At 39.5% G+C, this 23,297-nt stretch overlaps 1 protein-coding gene across 2 annotated transcripts in view; it reads right to left on the bottom strand.

Annotated features, from left to right (window-relative positions):
• Positions 1-1,052: 1,052 nt before the first annotated feature.
• The window catches only part of GUCY1B1 (guanylate cyclase 1 soluble subunit beta 1), a 63,327-nt gene continuing 41,082 nt past the window's right edge, over positions 1,053-23,297 (bottom strand). For both annotated transcript variants that reach the window (XM_044930376.2, XM_025267961.3), the window contains exons 6-14: positions 18,430-18,660; positions 17,867-17,983; positions 17,011-17,144; positions 10,211-10,408; positions 7,020-7,257; positions 5,856-5,996; positions 4,316-4,470; positions 3,685-3,811; positions 1,053-2,265 (exon numbers count right to left, since the gene is read on the bottom strand). In XM_044930376.2, coding sequence (XP_044786311.1) covers positions 2,242-2,265; positions 3,685-3,811; positions 4,316-4,470; positions 5,856-5,996; positions 7,020-7,257; positions 10,211-10,408; positions 17,011-17,144; positions 17,867-17,983; positions 18,430-18,660 — 1,365 coding nt within the window. In that variant the 3' untranslated portion in view covers positions 1,053-2,241. The remainder of the gene's footprint in view (positions 2,266-3,684; positions 3,812-4,315; positions 4,471-5,855; positions 5,997-7,019; positions 7,258-10,210; positions 10,409-17,010; positions 17,145-17,866; positions 17,984-18,429; positions 18,661-23,297) is intronic.

Below are 23,297 nucleotides of genomic sequence, written 5' to 3'. Positions count from 1 at the left end.
GCAATGTCACACCCTTCAGTGACAAAAAAACAGAATACATCATCTGGTGAACCGTGGATGCAAATAAAATGGAATAATGAATTGGTTCCAAAATATATTTGTGTGCGCTTAGTCCATGGCGTCACAAAGAGTTGGACATGACTCAGCAACTGAACTGACTGAGTGAGTCACTCAGTCGTGTCCAACTCTTTGTGACCCAATGAACATTAACCCACCAGGCTCCTCTGTCCATGGAATTCTCCAGGCAAGAATACTGCAGTGGGTTGCCATTTCCTCCTCCAGGGGATCTTCCTGATCCAGAGATGGAACCCAAGTCTCCTTCATCTCCTGCATTGGCAGGCGAATTCTTTACCATTGAGCCACCTGGTAAGCTCCCCATCCAAAAAACATAGACATATATCCTCAATTCAAAGTGAGGATCTCCTACCTTTACATAATATTTTGTTCTTTTGTGTGTGTATGTGTGTGGTACGCAAGAGGGCTGAACAGAAGGAAACCACAGAGAAGGGATGAATTCATTCAGCTTTAGACAAACCTTCACAAAATCCAGCTGGTTCCCTCCTCCTCTCTCTGATCCCTCTTGGTTCTCATTCTCTAAGTATTCTTTCTGTGTCTTGAATACGTTTTATCAATATAAATCATAGACTCAATGGATATGAGTTTGAGCAAGATGGTGAAGGACAGGGAAGCCTGGTGTGCCACAGTCCATGGGGTCACAAAGAGCTGGACATGACTGAGCTACTGAACAATAAAATCCCTATGAATATCAAATAGTTTAGTTACTTAGACACATGTCTTTCACTCCCAAAATGGGGGGAGCTCTTCAAGAGCTGATGTCACTTCCCATGTATCTGTGTATCCACTCCCCCACCACCCAGTGCTGGTCTTGCTGCTGTCACTGTGTTGATCCTAAAGAAAAATATCATATAGGAATAATCCTGAGGAATAGGAGCCACTCAGCTTTACCATAACAGCAGGGCATCAAAATGAAAGTCTATCAGAGGCAAAATGATAAGACATATTTCCAAAAATGGCACTAGTCAAAAGACCAATAAGAGCATTCACATCATTTTTATTGAATCAAAAACTGTCTAGAGACAAGTGGAAAAAATAATTTATTACAGGTTTTCTTACACATGAACATGGAACATTTATACAAGTTATCAACGTGCTGATAGGAAATGCTATATTTAAAGACAAACATTTTTACACAAAAGTAGTGGTCCTGTATTTTATAAAGATAGATATTAATAAATTATCAGAGATAATGAAGAACAACAGGTGATGATTCCAACAGGAATGCATTCTATGTTGAAATTAAAGTAACTTTTCTCAAGATGGCACCCTGGATAGAATCAAGTTCTTGTGAGCTAAGACAAAGGAGCTCTTTTCTGGGAAGAAAGGGCCAAGAGGGGCTCTGACCAACCAAAACACCCCAGCTGTGCTTCCCGCTTCATCCTTGGATATAGTTAGAGCCCCTAACGTTTACTCCAAGCTAATGCTCATTGTGAAACAGTGCTGCCTTCACCAACAGCTGCATGGGGTTAATGAGATTTATAACGCAAAGGATACAGTGCAAAGGATAGCATTTTAGAGGAACTGTAATTGCCACATGATCTGAATGAATAACCTGATAGTTTAATAGCAAAGAAGTATATTCTCTATTTCTGAAGGGAAATTAACATAATTCTAAATAGACACTGTTTTCTTAGCATGATATATTCTTATCTAGGGAGTCTGAAAATAAATTGCATTTTCCCCCTAAAATTCTGATTCACTCCTTTAGAAAACGATTTCTATAATGATATGCACCAACACAATAAAACCTTTTTATATGTTATAGTCATTAAAATATACACATATAGAGACACTGAACAGATGTGGAAAACCATGATATATATACACACATGGCTGAATACTGTTCAGTTTCATTTAATTAAATTCACCAAATATTTATTGGGTGCCCACTACTTGAAAACCACCATGCCAGGCGATGCGTAGTCGATCTGAAGATACGTGAAGCTCACATCAGCCACACAAAGCCAAACTTCAGATAACATACTAAACCTCAAAAATAATCAAAAGCAGAGCTAAAGTTGAATAATGAATAAGGAAAGAGATACACAGGAGAAAGGCTTGGGGCAACATGAAAAGGACGGAGGGAATCACTGGTCCCAGGCATGGCATCTGTTAGGGGTAGACTGGACCTCAACCTGCGATCTTAACCCCACAGTCCAGGATTCAGTTTTCATCCTGCTCCGTTTCCTTTAAAAAGCCAAGTAAAGAGGGGATTAGTTTTCAGTGATAAGAAAGCTTGCATGATTCCTCAAAATATTTTCTTTCTTTTTTTTTAAAATAAAATTTGCTCTGCATTTATATCTACCACTTTTTTAAGCCGTTCCCACCATCAGGTTGGCTGAAACAGCCACCCAAATAAAAGGAACAAAGCTTCAGGCAAACTAATTTATCAGAACATCAGGAAGCATGCTAGTGCCAGAGTAAATTATTTAAAGTGAAAACAGTGAAAAGAAGATAAAGATAAATATTTTACAACTTGGCATTTCATTCCTTTTACGACTTCTATTCTAAAAGCATTTTTAGGGCATGTGCACATCCAGGAAAATACATACAAGGAGTCTCTCCCCCTCGACAGAACCAGTACATCAACAGGGAATAGAGCATCGGGCTTGTTTCTGACGCAGCCCACTGAAAGAGGGGCAAGGCTGGCGGGACCTTGGTGTCGTGAGCCACGGTGGGCCACAGGACCCTCGAGCAAACCCCAGTGCTACCCCCCAGCACATGGGTTCTGGATGGAGTACAGCCATAGCATGAGCACGAACCTATAGCTTCCCTGAGGAATTATTTAGATTCTAGACATGCATAAATCACTCTTCTCTCGAGATCAGTCCTGGGTGTTCATTGGAAGGGCTGATGCTGAAGCTGAAACTCCAATACTTTGGCCACTTAATGCAGAGTTGACACATTGGAAAAGACTCTGATGCAGGGAGGGATTGGGGGCAGGAGGAGAAGGGGATGACAGAGGATGAGATGGCTGGATGGCATCCCCGACTCAATGGACATGAGTTTGAGTAAACTCCGGGAGTTGGTGATAGACAGGGAGGCCTAGTGTGCTGTGATTCATGGGGTCGTGAAGAGTTGGACACAACTGAGTGACTGAACTGAACTGAACTCCAGGAAAGACCCACCAGGGACTAGTATGTCCAAAGATCCCCAAACATTCCACAAGGTGATGGCATGGCCTTAGAAGGATCTGGAGCATCGTGGTTAGGAAACCACCCTTGAAGATGGTCATGTCTCAGCCCTGGCGGTGACCACATGGCAACCCAGGGCACTGGGGAGGGGGCCAGGGATGCCCCTCACCGCCCACTCACTTGTGGGGTTCCAGCCAGATTACGGCAGAAGAACCAAAACCAGGGCTTCTCTGTCTCCAGTGCTTTTGGTTTTAATTTCATTAGAGGACAGAACTGTCAGCCATCAGGTCTCCCCTAGCAGCTTCATTGTTCTAACCAGCTCACTAATGGGTCAGTGTTTCCGCTGCTGTACTTACAAGTTCATGTAAGCAAGAATTCTTTGCAAATGAAACATATTATCAGAGATTATGATTTAGCTCCCCATATTCATACCCTGTCTTAAAAAAAGGAATTATACTCTTATGAGTCATACCTCTGTTCCTGTATTTTTTCTGGATAGAAACCAAACTTGCATTGGTTCCTTTTTGCCCTTCATGGACACGGGGCCTCTGTGCTCCAAATGGAATTGCGGGTCTGAATTTTCTGGTGTCATGAGACATCTAGAAGGGGACAGGGAACAGGCAGAGAAGCTTGCTGTATGGTCGCACAGAGAAAGTAACATACATCAAAGTTATAAACAGAGACAGGAATGACACACAGTAAATTATTTAAAGGTACCTCAAGGCTTTAGTAAAAATACCACAGCAGGAATCCCTAAGAGTATGCAGAATCATTTAAAATGGAAATAATGACACAATCTTCTCAAATAAAAAATAAATAATCCCAAGACTTCCCTGGTGGTCCAGTGGTTAAGACTCCACACTCCCAATGTTGGGACCCCAGGTTTGATCCCTGGTTGGGAAACTAAGATCCCACATACCATGGTGTGACCAAAAAAAGAACAACACACCAGTTTTTTGTTTTGTTTTTGTTTAATTGAAAAATAATAGTAATCCTAAAAGCAGAGTTGATAACTGTAAAAGGTAATAAAATCACCCAGGGAATTAAAGCAGCTGCAAAGAGACATTTTTCAAGTCAGTAGATACCTAGATGTGTTCTCTAACCTGTATGTATATTCAGACACATTTATTTTCCCTTTTTCTCCAGTGGTTTCTGTTCGGCTTGTGAGGTTGACAGTGTTTCCAAAAAGACAGTAGCGAGGCATCCTCTGTCCTATGACTCCGGTAACTACCTCCCCTGTGTGGATCCCGATCGTTATCTGCAGAATCAAAGCTCTGGTTCAATACATTCAATAATAGGAATTATTGCTCACGCTAGACTAAAGAATTCAGAGTCATCATATAAAAATCATAAGAACTCTCTAGAACTCCAAACATATTACAGACAAAAACCCTCACAAAATCTGGCATGAGAGAAACATTCTTTGAAGCTTTCAAAAGTATGAATCTGGCCACTTACATTAGATTTAGGAAAGAGATTTAAAAAAAAAAACCAGAAAGGACAGGGGGTTTTAATCTCATCCTCGTGACTTTCAGCACATGGAATAAAGAAGGTAATTTCAAATAGATGGACAGATTTCCCATTTCTATGGAAGAATGTAATATCATAGGTTCAATAAAATATTAGTCTTTGTTTATACAGATGCCAAAAGGCACATGAAATGATGCTCAACATCACTAATTATTAGAGAAATGCAAATCAAAACTACAATGAAGTATCAGTTCACACTGGTCAAAAAAGCCATCATTAAAAAGTCTACAAATAACAAATGCTGGAGAGGGTGTGGAGAAAATGGAACCCTCCTACACTGTTGCTGGGAATATAAGTTGGTGCAGCCCCTATGGAGAACAGTATGGAGGTTCCTTAAAAAACTAAAAATAGATCTGCCATATGATCCAGCAATCCCTCTGTGGGGCACACATCCAAAGAAAACTTTAATTCAAAAATACACATGCACCTCAATGTTCACAGAAGCACTGTTTACAACAACCAGGACACAGAAGCAACTTAAGTGTCCACTGAGAGATGAATGGATAGGGAAGATGTAGTATATATATACAATACAATTTTACTCAGCCATAAGAAGAATGAAATAATGCCATTTGCAGCAACATGGAGGGACCAAGCATAGTAAGTGAAGTCAGACAAAGATAAATATCATACGATACCGTTTATATGTGGAATCTAAAATTTGACACAAATGAACTTATCCATGAAACAGAAACAGACTCATAGACATAGAGAACAGATCTGTGGTTACCAAAGAGGAAAGGGAGTGGAGGAGGGATAAAATAGGAGTTTGGGATTAGCAGATACACACTACTATATATAAAATAGATAAACAACAAGGACCTACTGTATAGCACAGAGAACTCTACTCAATATCCTGAATTAAACCATAATGGAAAAGAATATGAAAAAAAAAGCACATACATATGTATATAACTGAATCATATTGCTGTACAGTAGAAACTAACACAACATTGTAAAATATACTTCAATTAAAAAAACATTAAAAATATTTAATCTTTGTTGTCAAGATGCAATTCCTTATGCATAATGAATGACTTGCTGGTCAAGAATATAAATCAGTTGTACAAAAGGCCTATTACAACCATTAAAATATGTGTTTTATCTACTAACCTGAACAGATTCACCATCTACTTGGACCTGGCCAGCAATCTCCATCATATCCAAGGCCAGGTGGCAGATGGACCGTGCGTGGTGGATGCACGGCTCCGGCAGCCCGCTCACCGTCATGTACTTGTCCCCGACAGTCTCCACCTGGTAGGGTGCAGACTGGTTAGTACAAGCATGACTGATTCATGTGCCACCCTTACACAAAACATGCTTTTCCAATTGCCATCAATAACTTTCAACTTTCCTCCCCTCTATCTCTTAAAATTCTAATATATTCGATGCCAACAAGAAGAAAACTGGTCAGTATTTGAAATGTACACACCTGGCACTTGAAGTCTGATTACAGGCAGGGACAGAACACAGTATTATTTTTCTTCTAGTAAGTCCTAGTTTCTCACCTTAGACATCCTTAGGACCCAGTAGAATAATTTACGACCCTATTCCCCCTTAAAACAGTGATGGTTTGATGGGCCAAAGCACCACTTCCCTAAGTTCAGTCGTTCATCCTGGTCACTAACCATTTATCTTTATGATGTGCTCACACCGTGTTACATTGTTCCTCAGGAAATGGCCATAAAAATAAATAGTCCCTGTGGCACCGCTATGACTCCAGATGCCTGGGGATGGTTTAGTTCACATTCTTGCCTTTACTAAGCAATATTCCATGGACTTCATTTTTTCAATGTTATAATTTTTTTCTAACTGAAACCATGGGCAGAAATGCCTTATGAATGTTTATTTCCAGTTGATGTTATCTAAAAGCAGGTCTGAGTCCCTGGCACCCCTCCTATGCTCCATGACTTCTCTACTGTGCAAATCATTTATACCTTTCAGTAAAAAATATCTCTGGCAGAGCACTGAAACAAATGCTACGTTTATATTATGTGTGATAAACCACGTGTACAGATTTATTCACGTAAGTGCAAATAAGTTGCTAAATATTTTAACTAGGGAAGCATCTGCTCCATTCATTTGAGTTACAGGGAAGAGACTATTTTAGAACAAGAGGTAATTATTTAAGAAAATGGTAAACAATGAATGCATGAGAGCTGACTACCCAGGCTGCAGGGCTACAGTCAGGGACTGTGACTGCCACGCCATTGGAAGACAGGGTCTGAAAATTCAGAGTAATGAATGGCACTGCATTCGGACAGGGCCTAGACTTGCCTTATAAACAAATGGATTTTTCCGGGAGTCCGTCAGAGTGTCAAATCTAGTGTAGAGGTCATTGAGGAGGTTGACAATCTTCATGGCCCCTTCCCCAGACGCGTGCTTGCTGCAGAAAGCATTGAAGCCCACAATGCCGCTGAAGAGGATAGTCACGTTGTCATATCTCTTCGCGGGCACCGGACGCTTGTGCCTCAGCTCGTTGGCCACAGATGGAGGAAGCACAGAATACAGCAACCTGTCCAGAGGGATCAGGAAAGAGCCATCATGAGAGATGCTGAGAGCTGCTTTAGTGCTTCTACTGCCCACTTTAGAGACTTGGGTGCCATGTGCACAGTGAAGACTCTGCTAGTACACTCATCATTAGCCACATTTATAAGTCAAGGCTAGAAAATATAAATAATTGGTTTGTTATAAACCAATCCAAACATCTCCTAATCCAAACCAATTCAAAGTATATCAAAATACGCCAAACAAAACAACCAGACAAAACAAAGGACAGACACCAGGAAGCTGAAGTTGTTCTATGCACCTTGTGTTTCAACGCTCCAACTGTGATATTCATGGGATGAAAGAAGTCATCCCAGCACTTAGCTCTGCGGTGTGGTGGTGGTAGTATAGTCGCTAAGTCGTGTCTGACCCTTGCAACACCATGGGCTCCCAGGGACACATTCACCTCTCAGGGGCAAGCTGCCTGCCTCAACATTTGTCACCTGACATGAAACATATTTCCCCAACAAGGACCTACTGTACAGCACAGGGAGCCATACTCAACATTTTGCAATAATCTATAAAGAAAAAGAATCCGAAAAAGAATATACATGTATAAATGAATCACTGTGTTGTAGACCTGAAACTAACATAACACTGTAAATCAACTAGACTTCAATAAAAGAAAGGAAGGACAGGAGGAAGAAAGAAAAGAAAACAGATTTTCCTTCCTGCCTCACTTCTCTGTGGAAGAAACTGATAAAGCAAGTAAGAAACTGGTCTAGGAAAGAAAAGATCTCATTTTCTTTGACAATCCTGAGACCAGGCCGATGGCACAAGAAGACATTGGCGTGGGGAGGAGAGGAGCAAGCACACAGGAGGTGAGAGCTGAGACCCGAGAGTCTCCTGGACTAGACAACTGGAGGAGCAAACGACACCTCCCAGCCTATCTCTCCCCGAAGCCAGCTGTCCCTCAGGGCTAGGTTTAAGAAGCTGAGGTCACATTTTTTTCCTAGCTCCAGTGGAATTTCTTCAGTCTTTCATTTTCACTCTCAAACATAGAACATTTTATAAAATGCTTTAAGGCTACTTTGAATATTACATGTGCACAGTAGCATGACTTCATTTCAACGAAAATTAGTAGTCAACGTTTATAATTAAATCACTTTGAAAATCAAATATCAACAAAGAGAGAAACCTAGGTGATTTTCCAATTTAACAGCTGAGCAGGATCTGAGAAACTCAAACTTAATAAATCCAGATGACTTTGAGCCTCAGCTCTAAGCACTATCTCACAATGTTTTATTTTTCATGAAGGAAGCTGTTCCACATACTAAAATATACAATTTTGAGTTGTTTCTTGAGCAGTAGGAGGGATTTTGAGCACCTGCCTCATCCCGTATACTTCAGGAGATTTGAAAAATACCTGGAAAGACTAAGGGGTTAGGGCTTCAAGGAAAGTAAAGGGATCTCAAATAAACTATTATTTTCATCTTCATTATACAGAGTAGGAGAAGTGAAGGAAGAGGCTAAGGACGAAGATAGACATTCACCTGGATTCTTTATCCATCTATGCTGTTGGCAAACAGTTGACATGTTTACCTTGCATCCATCCATGGGCAACACATGTATCAGTGTAAGAAAGTCTGATTAGACATCAGACATCACAGGAAGTGATTCTGCTACCAATGCTATGATGTCAAGTAGAGTGAAATAGTCCTACAGGAAGGAAGGTCAGGTCAATTCTCTAAGATTGCTTCCTATTATACAAATGTTAAAAATGAATACATAAGACCCTGGGTAAAATTCTTTTACGCAAGTCAGTGATTTTGTGCTTTTGATTAATTTTAATTAATATACTTCTAATATAGCTCTATTCCTCAAGCAAGGCCAAGTGGTATGCACAATGTCTATTTGTTTAAATAAATTACTTGAAATACAATCTTAAATGTCATTTGCCCACTGTTTCAAAATTTAAAGCACCGTTCATAGTTTTGTATAGTTTTGTATTTTGATACTTTTGTTCGTGAATCAAATTACAGAGGTAATCACTGTCATCATAGATGACACTACAGTCTATCAGATTCATATCTGCCAAATTCTAAAATAATTTGGCATTCAACTCTTTGAAAATATAATGGCCAAATCTAAGCTCACTGTTCAGTGTACCCCAGCACCTGTCAGCCCTGGCACAGAGAGGATTCTCAGTACACACTCCTATGTGAAGAAATGGATGAACGGGCAGTCAGACTTGAAACATGCACTTGAGTTATTCTAATGATTTGCAGAGACATGATTTGTCGTATATTCTTTCAGCTTGGTTTGTAAAATTAGAAGACATATCCCCATTTCTATTATGACTGATTTCTTTCTGTGTACCTGACAGATTTAAGTGACGTGCAAGAGATTATTTATTTAGGACTCCATAACTGCGACAGGTTCCACAACTTGGAGTCTTTGTACAGAGAAGAACCCTTGTATGCTATTACTATTCAATCACTGAAGTGATGTTGCCTTGAAGCCTAAATTATATGTAATGTCCCATCTCTGGGCACTTTGCCTCCCGGGTGATAAGCATTAAGCTAAAATATCTTTATTCAGCTCACAGGAAATGTCCTGACAAGGCCCACCTGTGAGTGGCTGCAGGCAAGAAGAAATTAACACACCCACTCTGGAGGCTGCTGGGAACTAGGAAACACTTGGCTTGAGTCCCTCCCCTTTAAATTAAAAGAGCCTGAATTCTAACTCAGGCAAGACAGGTCTTTGGGACATGAGTTCATTATCTGCTCCATCTGCTGGCTTTCATAATTAAGTCTCTGTTCCTTGCCCCAACACCCCATCTCTGGATTTACTGGCCTATCATGCGGCGAGTAACCTGAGCTTGGACCTAGTCACAGTCTGTCAGCCTTAACCACACGAGAGCCGCAGAATCCACCATGCAGGACAGCCCTGTTATCTGTAACCACAGGTTACATTCTTACGTGTCCGTCTTTTTCTTTTCATCTTCCAGGGCTCGTAACGTGAGCTGCAGCCTGTCTGTGAGGATTTCCAGTTCCTGGGTCAGCTTGTACTCCTCTCTGAACTGCTCTCCCAGGAGCACCAGGTCCCGAGTGGCATCGTGCAGAGGGATGTCACTCAGGTACAGCCCTCGCCGGGTCAGGTCGTCCAGGTTCATGACACTGTCATAAGAAGAAGGACACACAGTCAGACTCCATGCTTCCATGGCAACACCACCCTGGTTTCCGTCAAGGAGTCTAATCCTGCCACTGCGTGCCATTCAAAAGGTCAGGCTGAAGAAAACTCAGATAAAAGCAAGAGGAATATGACTTCATTCTTCTTAATATGTAAACATCTATCAAAGAGAAGTGAACTTGAAATGCAGTTTTGCCAAGCTGCAATTTTTTTTATGCCGTCAGCCTAAATTAAAAGATAATGTGAAAAGTTGCCTTATGAAACCCACTCAGGTTTTCTTCTGAAGGCTGTTATTACTTATTATTGCCAGAGGTTTTCTTCACTATAAAGAAATGAAGAAAAAGTTATCTTGGGAATTCCCTGGCGGTCCAGTGGGGAAGACTTTGCCTTCCAGTGCAGGGGTGCGGGTTTGATCCCTGGTTGGGAAGCAAAGATCCCACATGCTTTGAGGCCAAAAAACCAAAACATAAAACAGAAGCAATGTTGTAACAAATTCAACAAAGACTTTAAAAATGGTCCACATCAAAAAAACAATCTTTAAAAAAAAGTTATCTTTACTCTCTTTTACAAGGATAATAATGCTTCTTCTACAAAACTAGTTGATTGTCATCTTAGAGGATCTACGACTCTTGTACCTAGTTGTTTTCTCTTTCAGACACAATGACTGGAGGTTGACACCAGATTTATGACTCATCTTCAACATGAATTTTCTGTACTCTTGACTTCTAACATGTATTTTTACACACTACTCTAATTTCTGGCTCCACTTTCTTCTGTTACTCTTATTTTCCTTGGCATATTTGTTTCATCTATTTTTGCTGAATTTTATGCATCTTTGTGACTTGTCATTTTTAGAAAATGTAATATTTATTGATTCAGTAAAGATCTGGTAAATAAAAAGTAGACTGTTTTTTAAAAATTTAGTATTTGGTTAAAATATCTTATAGTTACATTATTGGCTTTAATTATTTAAATGCCAAATAACTATTTCCAGTCATTCATAATAATAATTTCTCTTAACTGACATAATTGTGTTGTGGATTTACTGAAGAATTTTGGATTAATAAAATGTCTCCCTGAAATATATTCTCAGAATGTCCATTAAAAAGGCAAAAATAAGCATACCAGTAAAGGAAAATAAAACAATCAAAGAGTCTACTATTGACACACACCCCTCGGGAAAGAAGCCAGATCATCCACCAGTGGTTTCAAGACCAGCCAATTAGTAGAGAAAAAAAATGTCTATAAGTTTAAACTGAAAATGAATCATTAAAATGCTCATATTGAGAGAGAAAATCAAATCATGTCATTGTTCAAAAAACTTACTATTATCTTAATGAGCTGTGTGCTTAGTTGCTCAGTTGTGTCCAACTCTTTGCAACCCCATGGACTGTATGTAGCCTGCCAGGCTCCTCTGTCCATGGGATTCTCTAGGCAAGAATACTGCAGTGGGTTGCCATGCCCTCCTCCAGGGCATCTTTCTGACCCAGGAATCAAACCTGGGTCTCCTGCACTGGAAGCGGATTCTTTATCAGCTAAGCTACCAGGGAAGCCCCAAACTATCCTATCCTCTTGGAACTATACATTTTACAAGTTAAAGTGCATTTAGTTGATCTCTTATGGAATGTGAGTACCAATTTTTTTATACACATGAGCAGTTCCCATATAAGAAGGCTTCTCAGGTGCCTCAGTGGTAAAGACTACACCTGCCAATGCAGGAGACTCAAGAGACTCAGGTTCAATCCCTGGGTCGGGAAGATCCCCTGGAGGAGAAAATGGCAACCTACTCAAGAATCCCATGAACAGAGGAACCTGGCAGGCTACAGTCCACAGGGTAGGAAAGAGTCGGACACGACTGAGTGAGCACACCCACACACACAAGTCCCATATAACAACTGGTGATTATATTACTATGTATCCTATTTCTGCATATGGTAATTAGCAAGTGGACTCCAAATTTCTGCCTGTACTTCCAAAGAAACCATTCTCTCCATGAATAAGAACTGTCTCTATTTAAAAGTTATCTTTCTACCAATGCTCAACTTGGAAAAAGGCAGAAGGAAAAGACATTTATTGATAGCAAATGCAAATACAGTTTGATCAATGGAGGTTATTAATAAAAAACATGAGTTTATATTCCCTAATTTTGTCTCTCTTATTTTCATAATATATTCTCAGGGGAAAAACCCCATCATTAGTCTTATATAATCTTTAATACCAGATTTGTTATTATAATAATAATTATTATTATATTATATTATATTATATTAATATATTTATAATTATTAAAAATTTAAAGAAGGCTGTTACAAAATCCATTAATTTTTTCAGAAATTTTGAAACAATATTGTCAAGTGAAAAGTGATTATTTGGACTTTAAATTTTTGATCAACATATGGAGGCTGAACAACACGCTGCTGAATAACCAACAAATCACAGAAGAAATCAAAAAAGAAATCAAAATTTGCATAGAAACGAATGAAAATGAAAACACAACAACCCAAAACCTGTGGGACACGGTAAAAGCAGTCCTAAGGGGAAAGTTCATAGCAATATAGGCATACCTCAAGAAACAAGAAAAAAGTCAAATAAATAACCTAACTCTGCACCTAAAGCAACTAGAAAAGGAAGAAATGAAGAACCCCAGGGTTAGTAGAAGGAAAGAAATCTCAAAAATTAGGGCAGAAATAAATGCAAAAGAAACAAAAGAGACGATAGCAAAAAATCAACAAAGCCAAAAGCTGGTTCTTTGAAAGGATAAATAAAATTGACAAACCATTAGCCAGACTCATCAAGAAACAAAGGGAGAAAAATCAAATCAATAAAATTAGAAATGAAAATGGAGAGATCACAACAGACAACACAGAAATACAAAGGATCATAAGAGACTACTATCAACAATTATATGCCAATAAAATGGACAACGTGGAAGAAATGGACAAATTCTTAGAAAAGTACAACTTTCCAAAACTCAACCAGGAAGAAATAGAAAATCTTAACAGACCCATCACAAGCACGGAAATTGAAACTGTAATCAAAAATCTTCCAGCAAACAAAAGCCCAGGTCCAGATGGCTTCACAGCTGAATTCTACCAAAAATTTAGAGAAGAGCTAACACCTATCCTGCTCAAACTCTTCCAGAAAATTGCAGAGGAAGGTAAACTTCCAAACTCATTCTATGAGGCCACCATCACCCTAATACCAAGACCTGACAAAGATGCCACAAAAAAAGAAAACTACAGGCCAATATCACTGATGAACATAGATGCAAAAATCCTTAACAAAATTCTAGCAATCAGAATCCAACAACACATTAAAAAGATCATACACCATGACCAAGTGGGTTTTATCCCAGGGATGCAAGGATTCTTCAATATCCTCAAATCAATCAATGTAATACACCACATTAACAAATTGAAAAATAAAAACCATATGATTATCTCAATAGATGCAGAGAAAGCCTTTGACAAAATTCAACATCCATTTATGATCAAAACTCTCCAGAAAGCAGGAATAGAAGGAACATACCTCAACATAATCAAAGCTATATATGACAAACCCACAGCAAACATTATCCTCAATGGTGAAAAATTGAAAGCATTTCCTCTAAAGTCAGGAACAAGACAAGGGTGCCCATTTTCACCATTACTATTCAACATAGTTTTGAAAGTTTTGGCCACAGCAATCAGAGCAGAAAAAGAAATAAAAGGAATCCAAATTGGAAAAGAAGAAGTAAAACTCTCACTGTTTGCAGATGATATGATCCTCTACATAGAAAACCCTAAAGACTCCACCAGAAAATTACTAGAACTAATCAATGACTATAGTAAAGTTGCAGGATATAAAATCAACACACAGAAATCCCTTGCATTCCTATACACTAATAATGAGAAAACAGAAAGAGAAATTAAGGAAACAATTCCATTCACCATTGCAACGGAAAGAATAAAATACTTAGGAATATATCTACCTAAAGAAATAAAGACCTATATATAGAAAACTATAAAACACTGGTGAAAGAAATCAAAGAGGACACTAATAGATGGAGAAATATACCATGCTCATGGATTGGAAGAATCAATATAGTGAAAATGAGTATACTACCCAAAGCAATTTATAGATTCAATGCAATCCCTATCAAGCTACCAACGGTATTCTTCACAGAGCTAGAACAAATAATTTCACAATTTGTATGGAAATACAAAAAACCTCGAATAGCCAAAGCTATCTTGAGAAAGAAGAATGGAACTGGAGGAATCAACCTGCCTGACTTCAGGCTCTACTACAAAGCCACAGTCATCAAGACAGTATGGTACTGGCACAAAGACAGAAATATAGATCAATGGAACAAAATAGAAAGCCCAGAGATAAATCCATGCACATATGGACACCTTATCTTTGACAAAGGAGGCAAGAATATAAAATGGAGGAAAGACAATCTCTTTAACAAGTGGTGCTGGGAAAACTGGTGGACCACTTGTAAAAGAATGAAACTAGAGCACTTTCTAACACCATACACAAAAATAAGCTCAAAATGGATTAAAGATCTAAACGTAAGACCAGAAACTATAAAACTCCTAGAGAACATAGGCAAAACACTCTCTGACATACATCACAGCAGGATCCTCTATGACCCACCTCCCAGAATATTGGAAATAAAAGCAAAAATAAACAAATGGGACCTAATTAACCTTAAAAGCTTCTGCACAACAAAGGAAACTATAAGCAAGGTGAAAAGACAGCCTTTAGAATGGGAGAAAATAATAGCAAATGAAGCAACTGACAAACAACTAATCTCAAAAATATACAAGCAACTCCTACAGCTCAATTCCAGAAAAATAAATGACCCAATCAAAAAATGGGCCAAAGGACTAAATAGACATTTCTCCAAAGAAGACATACAGATGGCTAACAAACACATGAAAAGATGCTCAACATCACTCATTATCAGAGAAATGCAAATCAAAACCACTATGAGGTACCATTTCACGCCAGTCAGAATGGCTGCTATCCAAAAGTCTACAAGCAATAAATGCTGGAGAGGGTGTGGAGAAAAGGGAATCCTCTTACACTGTTGGTGGGAATGGAAACTAGTACAGCCACTATGGAGAAGAGTGTGGAGATTCCTTAAAAAACTGGAAATAGAACTGCCTTATGATCCAGCAATCCCACTGCTGGGCATACACACTGAGGAAACCAGAATTGAAAGAGACACGTGTACCCCAATGTTCATCGCAGCACTGTTTATAATAGCCAGGACATGGAAGCAACCTAGATGTCCATCAGCAGATGAATGGATAAGACAGCTGTGGTACATATACACAATGGAGTATTACTCAGCCATTAAAAAGAATACATTTGAATCAGTTCTAATGAGATGGATGAAACTGGAGCCTATTATACAGAGTGAAGTAAGCCAGAAAGAAAAACACCAATACAATATACTAACGCATATATATGGAATTTAGAAAGATGGTAACAATAACCTTGTATACGAGACAGCAAAAGAGACACTGATGTATAGAACAGTCTTTTGGACTCTGTGGGAGAGGGAGAGGGTGGGATGATTTGGGAGAATGGCATTGAAATACGTATAGTATCATATATGAAACGAGTCGCCAGTCCAGGTTCGATGCACGATACTGGATGCTTGGGGCTGGTGCACTGGGACGACCCAGAGGGATGGTATGGGGAGGGAGGAGGGAGGAGGGTTCAGGATGGGGAACACCTCCTGTGGTGGATTCATTTCGATATTTGGCAAAACCAATACAATATTGTAAAGTTTAAAAATAAAATAAAATTAAAAAAATAAAATAAACAAATTTTTGATCAATAGCCCTCCAAAACATGCTTTGTCAACTGTTACTAAATAATATGCATACATTTTGGCTATACAAATTTAAAATGTACAAAATATTACCTAAAAACAAATTTTGTAATTATCTATTTCTACTGTTCTAACATAAATTTAAACACACATTACTTACTCTGAATTCCCACACATCTTTTAGAAAAGTGCTTTGTCAAACTATAAAAATACCAGCCTACAGTTGTACTTCCCTCTGATGTTTACTATGTTACATAATTCACATAAATTTTAACTTAATACTGCATCGTGCATAGTGTATCTCAGTTAAAGTAGAAAAAATGTTTTTAACATAAAATAGTTTAAATCCAGAAATCATTAGAAAAGTAATTTCTTGGTGCCAAATACACCTGTGTATTTATGCCATTGTATTATTAATAAATCTTTGTAGACTTGTTTTCTCCATGATGCCTCTCTGGAAGGTACAAAACTACAGAATTAGCCAACTTCAGATTACATATCCTCTGACCTAAAGGCATAGACACTCAACAGATTGATTCAGATGTGGCAAATAAAAGAGAATACATGATTTCTTCTGAGTTACTATACAAGTTCAAAGAATTTATCCTTGTTATAGAGAGAATAAGGATAATTCTCCTTGTCTAAGAAGAGTTGTAAAATCTAAGTATACTTTGTAGAAACAATTGAATAAAATGTTACTGAATTTCCTTTTAGCAAAAGATGGGTGCTTATATCCATTATAATTCATCTAAAAGTGATTACCTTGGTGAGCACAGGAAAAGTATGCTGTCTGCTTCAGGCAAGTAGATCATCTGACCCTTGAGCCGTAAGCAGCTGATTTCAGTGCCCGTCAGCTCATCCTCACACTCTGATTTCTCTACATCCAACAACCCTTCCTGGAAAAGGCAAGACACACAGTCAACACGTGCATCTCTCCCAAGAAGGGCACAGGGACCTCATTCCCACCAAACCATAAGGGAGAACAGGAACCCAGGCAGAACAGAAGAGGCCTTTCACCAGAGTCGGCCAGGTAACAACCAGACAACCTGACATCACTGCAGAAATGCAAACTGAACCCACGAAGATAGGAGCTTTGCTACTTTGACATCCTTGTGGAAAGCTTCTGTGACTCTCATTTCTGATTTTCCATGGAGCAGATGGTAAAGAATCAGTCTGCAATGTGGGAGACCTGGGTTTGATCACTGGGTTAGGAAGATCCCCTGGAGAAGGACATAGCAACCCACTCCACTGTTCTTGTCTGAAAAGTCCCATTGAGGAGCCCAGCAGGCTACTGTCCACTGGGGTCACAAACAGATGGATACAACTGAGCAACTAAGCATGACTGGTTCACTCATGTGTGACTGGCCCACCCAGGCAAGGCATTTTCAAAATTCACTTCTGTTCATTTTAATCCATGACTAGAATCCTACTGCTCCTCGACAACCCCCAATTTAGCACCATTGCTTTTCAAACAGGACTCCCTTCGGGGTCTGGTTTTGCTCTCTCTACACCTTCTGAATCTCACAGAATGTTTTTGTAGCTAATTATCCCTGTGGAACATTTCTAACCTGTAACAAACCTTACTTCCTCATATTGAGTGAAATAACATCTTGATTACCTTGCTTCTCAACACGAAGACTGTATTGATGTGTGAGAGGATTCCATGGAAACTGATGTCAATGTGAGGACGGACCAGGGAGAAGACAGACAGGAGGCTGCAGTTCCCAGGCTGGAGCTAAAATGCAGATGAAAAGAAAAGGGCACTTAATTAGCACTTTGGTGTATTTTAAATTCCTTTCTTTTGCCTAAAAGTGTCAATTGATTTTGAACATTATTTTCACACAGCAGATAAACAGTGACTATTTGCTCAATGATGAATAAATTAAGTGAAAGCCGATTGTTACTGGAAAGTCATTTTCTCATGAAAATAAGACCACTATTCCTGCAAAACTCCCCCACTGCTCTTGTGATTAAAAGAGAGAGAAAAAAAGTAGCTGTCCCAGGCAAACTTGCAGTATGCTCAAACATACTGAGTTTACAGTTACAATACTTCTGTGATGTACCAAGTGCTCCATGTTCCCTGACAGATAAACAAAGGTTAAGTGAATCAGTGGCCATGTATAACAGTAGCATTTCTGTGGCCTTTCATCTCAGGCTCCCAGGGAATGCAATCTCCTTTACCTGGGGAAGGACTCTGTAGATGGCGTTGCCACACTGAGTGACCACAAGATCCCTGTCAAATATGATGTGAAAGGGAAAGGCTTTGCAGAACGTATACGGGCTGATGCGTGATTCCTGGGTACCGTTTTCTTCAAATCTGTCAAGATCTTCATAAAAATCCTCTTCTTTTGACTCTTTTTCTTCAATCAAAAATTGAGTATGATCACATTCTTCATTTCTTTGTTGAATAACCTGGATGCCAAAGAGATAAATGGTGTTAACTGTCTGGCATTTCCATTTGGTTACAATATTTAAATACCTAAGAAATTGGTAATGAAAACCACATTTAGAAGGTTAATTTTAAAGATTTAAAATATGCAAATACTATATATGCCTAATACAGAAAACTATTTTTGGATACTGACTTAGAAAATTTGAAGACAATAATTATTCACAGTAAAACTGCAAATCTGGTACGAGTCCCCTAGTGGTCCATGCAGCATCTTCGGTAGAATCTGGAGTAAAGCACCCCCGTCCCCATAGGCTCAGTGTCCCCTCAAGCCAGGCACACACATACGGTAAACGATGTACACATCAGACAGAACAGTACTGTTTAATATGATAAAAAATGCTGTGTGGAAACAGAGGAAAACTAAATGATAGAAATACATATCTTAAAATATATGTGATGTCTTTTTTATCTATCAACTGGCAAGTATATAAAACTGCAGTGCCATATTAGGTAGGACACAGAAAAAAAGAATCATTTCATATATCACTAATGGAAGGGTAGTTTGATTAATCTTTCTGAAGGATAGATTGACAATATGCATAAAAATCCCCCTCCTCAAATTATATTCTTTGATTTAATTCTAAGTCTATAAGGTTATTTTATGGGAGTAATCCTGATTATGAGTGAAACTCTCTTATTTAAAAAATAACGCTCTCTCTCTCTCCTGCGTGCTGGGGTGCTCTTCTCTTCACGTCTTTGGATCCATGTGCCCTCACGAAGATGGATTTCCTGCTATCTTCTAAATAAAATAGAGCTGTAACACTGATTTGTCTAAGAGCTATAACAGGGTCCGTTTGAGACCTGAGAGCTATAACACGGTCTGTCCAAGACCCGAGAGCTGTGACACACCAAGTGGGGCTTTAATGTCCATCACTACAAATCTTTGTTGTGACGAGACAAAAACCGAGGAGCATACACTCACGTGACATCTATGGTGCCGTGACTCAGATTTAACCTGGCTGAAACAACCTCCGCGCAGAAGAAGCCAAGCACAGCAGGAGCCCAACTCAGTGAAGCTCCAGCGGTAGAAGCAGAATGTAAAGAAAACCCAGCGCAGGGGAAAGCCCATAATGTTGGAAACTGGGACAGCGAAAAATGAACTCAGCAGAAAGCTCACACAGCTCAGTCTCATATTCCAGAAGACCTCCAGTTAAGGTCAACAAGCTACAACATGCAGCACCAGTTTAACAAAGAAATAAAACTACAGCCGACTACGGAAACTCTCACTCACCCTTAGATGGACACCGCTATAAGGACTCTGAGGCATAAGACTAGCAAGAGGGGGAGGCCCAATACCCCTCGCCATCCCAGTTCAGCAGGAAGTAGCCAGAGAGACCTCGATGCCCCTATTCCCAAAGAATTGGGCCTCCCATCTCTTGAGGGGGAATGTTAGGTAGTTAGAATAGGGAAAAGGAGTCCAAAATGGCAGTGTCTAAAAGACAAGGAAGAGAAAAGCCCGCGAAAATAGAACAGAAGAAGGTCAAAGGGAGGTCCGTGGACCAGAGTGAGGACTTCAGGCAGAACAGCACTCCTGACTAAGCCCAATTTGCATAGGGCAGGCCCAGGGGGGAGAAAGAAACATGTAAAAAGAGGAGCCAAAGAGCTCTCACTCTCTCTCCTGCGCGCTGGGGTGCTCTTCTCTTTGCATCTTTGGATCGATGTGCCCTCACGCCTCAAAGATGGATTTCCTGCTGTCTTCTAAATAAAATAGAGCTGTAAGATGGTCTGTTAGGACCTGAGAGCCATAACATGGTCTGTCCAAGACCCAAGAGCTTTGACACACCGAGGGGGCTTTAATGGTCGTCACCCCAAATCTTTGTTGTGACAAGACAAAAACCAAGGAACATACACTTGCATGATATTTATATTCATGAGCAATTTTAGAATTGCTGAGTTAAATTGCATGCTGTATTCTATTAACATCATATTCTAATAACATCATAGCAAGAAAAGATATTATAAATATTATAACCACCAAAAACTTTTAATTGTATACATTGATATGTAAGACTGTGTGTGTGTGTTGTGTGAGTGTGTGTTTCTTTATCAGGAAAGTAATGGGATTGCTCTATACATGGACATCACCAGATGGTCAACACCGAAATCAGATTGATTATATTCTTTGCAGCCAAAGATGGAGAAGCTCTATACAGTCAGCAAAAACAAGACCAGGAGCTGACTGTGGCTCAGACCACGAACTCCTTATTGCTAAATTCAGACTTAAATTGAAGAAAGTAGGGAAAACCACTAGACCATTCAGGTATGACCTAAATCAAATCCCTTATGATTATACAGTGGAAGTGAGAAATAGATTTAAGGGCCTAGATCTGATAGATAGAGTGCCTGATGAACTATGGAATGAGGTTTGTGACATTGTACAGGAGACAGGGATCAAGACTATTCCCATAGAAAAGAAATGCAAAAAAGCAAAATGGCTGTCTGGGGAGGCCTTACAAATAGCTGTGAAAAGAAGAGAAGCGAAAGGCAAAGGAGAAAAGGAAAGATATAAGCATCTGAATGCAGAGGTCCAAAGAATAGCAAGAAGAGGTAAGAAAGCCTTCCTCAGTGATCAATGCAAACAAATAGAGGAAAACAACAGAATGGGAAAGACTAGAGATCTCTTCAAGAAACTTAGAGATACCAAGGGAACATTTCATGCAAAGATGGGCTCGATAAAGGACAGAAATGGTATGCACCTAACAGAAGCAGAAGATATTAAGAAGAGATGGCAAGAATACACAGAAGAACTGTACAAAAAAGATCTTCACGACCCAGATAATCATGATGGTATGATCACTCACCTAGAGCCAGACATCCCGGAATGTGAAGTCAAGTGGGCCTTAGAAAGCATCACTACAAACAAAGCTAGTGGAGGTGAAAGAATTCCAGTTGAGCTATTTCAAATCCTGAAAGATGATGTTATGAAAGTGCTACACTCAATATGCCAGCAAATTTGGAAAACTGAGCAGTGGCCACAGGACTGGAAAAGGTCAGTTTTCATTCCAATCCCAAAGAAAGGCAATGCCAAAGAATGCTCAAACTACCGCACAATTGCACTCATCTCACATGCTAGTAAAGTAATGCTCAAAATTCTCCAAGCCAGGCTTCAGCAATACATGAACTGTGAACTTCCAGATGTTCAAGCTGGTTTTAGAAAAGGCAGAGAAACCAGAGACCAAATTGCCAACATCTGCTGGATCATCGAAAAAGCAAGAGTTTCAGAAAAACATCTATTTCTGCTTTATTGACTATGCCAAAGCCTTTGACTTTGTGGATCACAATAAACTGTGGAAAATTCTGAAAGATATAGGAATACCAGACCACATGACCTGCCTTTTGAGAAACCTGTATGCAGGTCAGGAAGCAACAGTTAGAACTGGACATGGAATAACAGACTGGTTCTGAATAGGAAAAGGAGTACAGCAAGGCTGTATATTGGCACCCTGCTTATTTAACTTCTATGCAGAATACATCATGAGAAATGCTGGGCTGGAAGAAGCACAAGCTGGAATCAAGATTGCCGGGAGAAATCTCAGTCACCTCAGATATGCAGATGACACCACCCTTATGGCAGAAAGTGAAGAGGAACTAAAAAGCCTCTTAATGAGAGTGAAAGAGGAGAGTGAAAAAATTGGCTTAAAACTCAACATTCAGAAAACTAAGATCATGGCATTTGGTCCCATCACTTCATGGGAAATAAATGGGGGAACAGTGGAAACAGTGTCAGACTTTATTTCTTTGGGCTCCAAAATCACTGCAGATGGTGACTGTAGCCATGAAATTAAAAGACGCTTACTCCTTGGAAGAAAAGTTATGACCAGTCTAGATAGCATATTGAAAAGCAGAGACATTACTTTGCCAACAAAGGTCCATCTAGTCAAGACTATGGTTTTCCCAGTGGTCATGTATGGGTGTGAGAGTTGGACTGTGAAGAAAGCTGAGCGCTGAAGAATTGATGCTTTTGAACTGTGGTGTTGGAGAAGACTCTTGAGAGTCCCTTGGACTGCAAGGAGATCCAACCAGTCCATTCTGAAGGAGATCAGCCCTGGGATTTCTTTGGAAGCTGAAACTCCAGTACTTTGGCCATCTCATGCAGAGTTGACTCATTGGAAAAGACTCTGATGCTGGCAGGGATTGGGGGCAGGAGGAGAAGGGGACGACAGAGGATGAGATGGCTGGATGGCATCACTGACTTGATGGACGTGAGTCTGAGTGAACTCTGGGAGTTGGTGATGGACAGGGAGGCCTGGCATGCTGTGATTCATGGGGTCACAAAGAGTCGGACACGACTGAGCAACTGAACTGAACTGAACCGAAACATTCAAATACTGTATTTGGTACTTGTGATTATAAACTTGAACACCAGTATATAGTTCCAAACATATATCTTTAAAGTAGCATTGAAATCAACTCTGAAGTAAATTTGCAATGGTGAACCAATTTTGCAAATAAGATCTGTGGCTCAAACGAGTAAAGTATCAACAAATTCAATAAAGTAAATATAATTTGATTTTTAAAAACTACATTTCTAAATATTATTTTCAAGCAAATACATGCTTAACGTATAAAAAAATTTTTTCTTTTGAGTTTAAGAAAC

This window comes from Bubalus bubalis, chromosome 17 (genome assembly GCF_019923935.1).
Source record: "Bubalus bubalis isolate 160015118507 breed Murrah chromosome 17, NDDB_SH_1, whole genome shotgun sequence".
Taxonomy (NCBI): Eukaryota; Metazoa; Chordata; class Mammalia; order Artiodactyla; family Bovidae; genus Bubalus; species Bubalus bubalis.
Note: the sequence above shows the minus strand (reverse complement) of the source record. Positions and strands in the feature narration are given on the sequence as shown.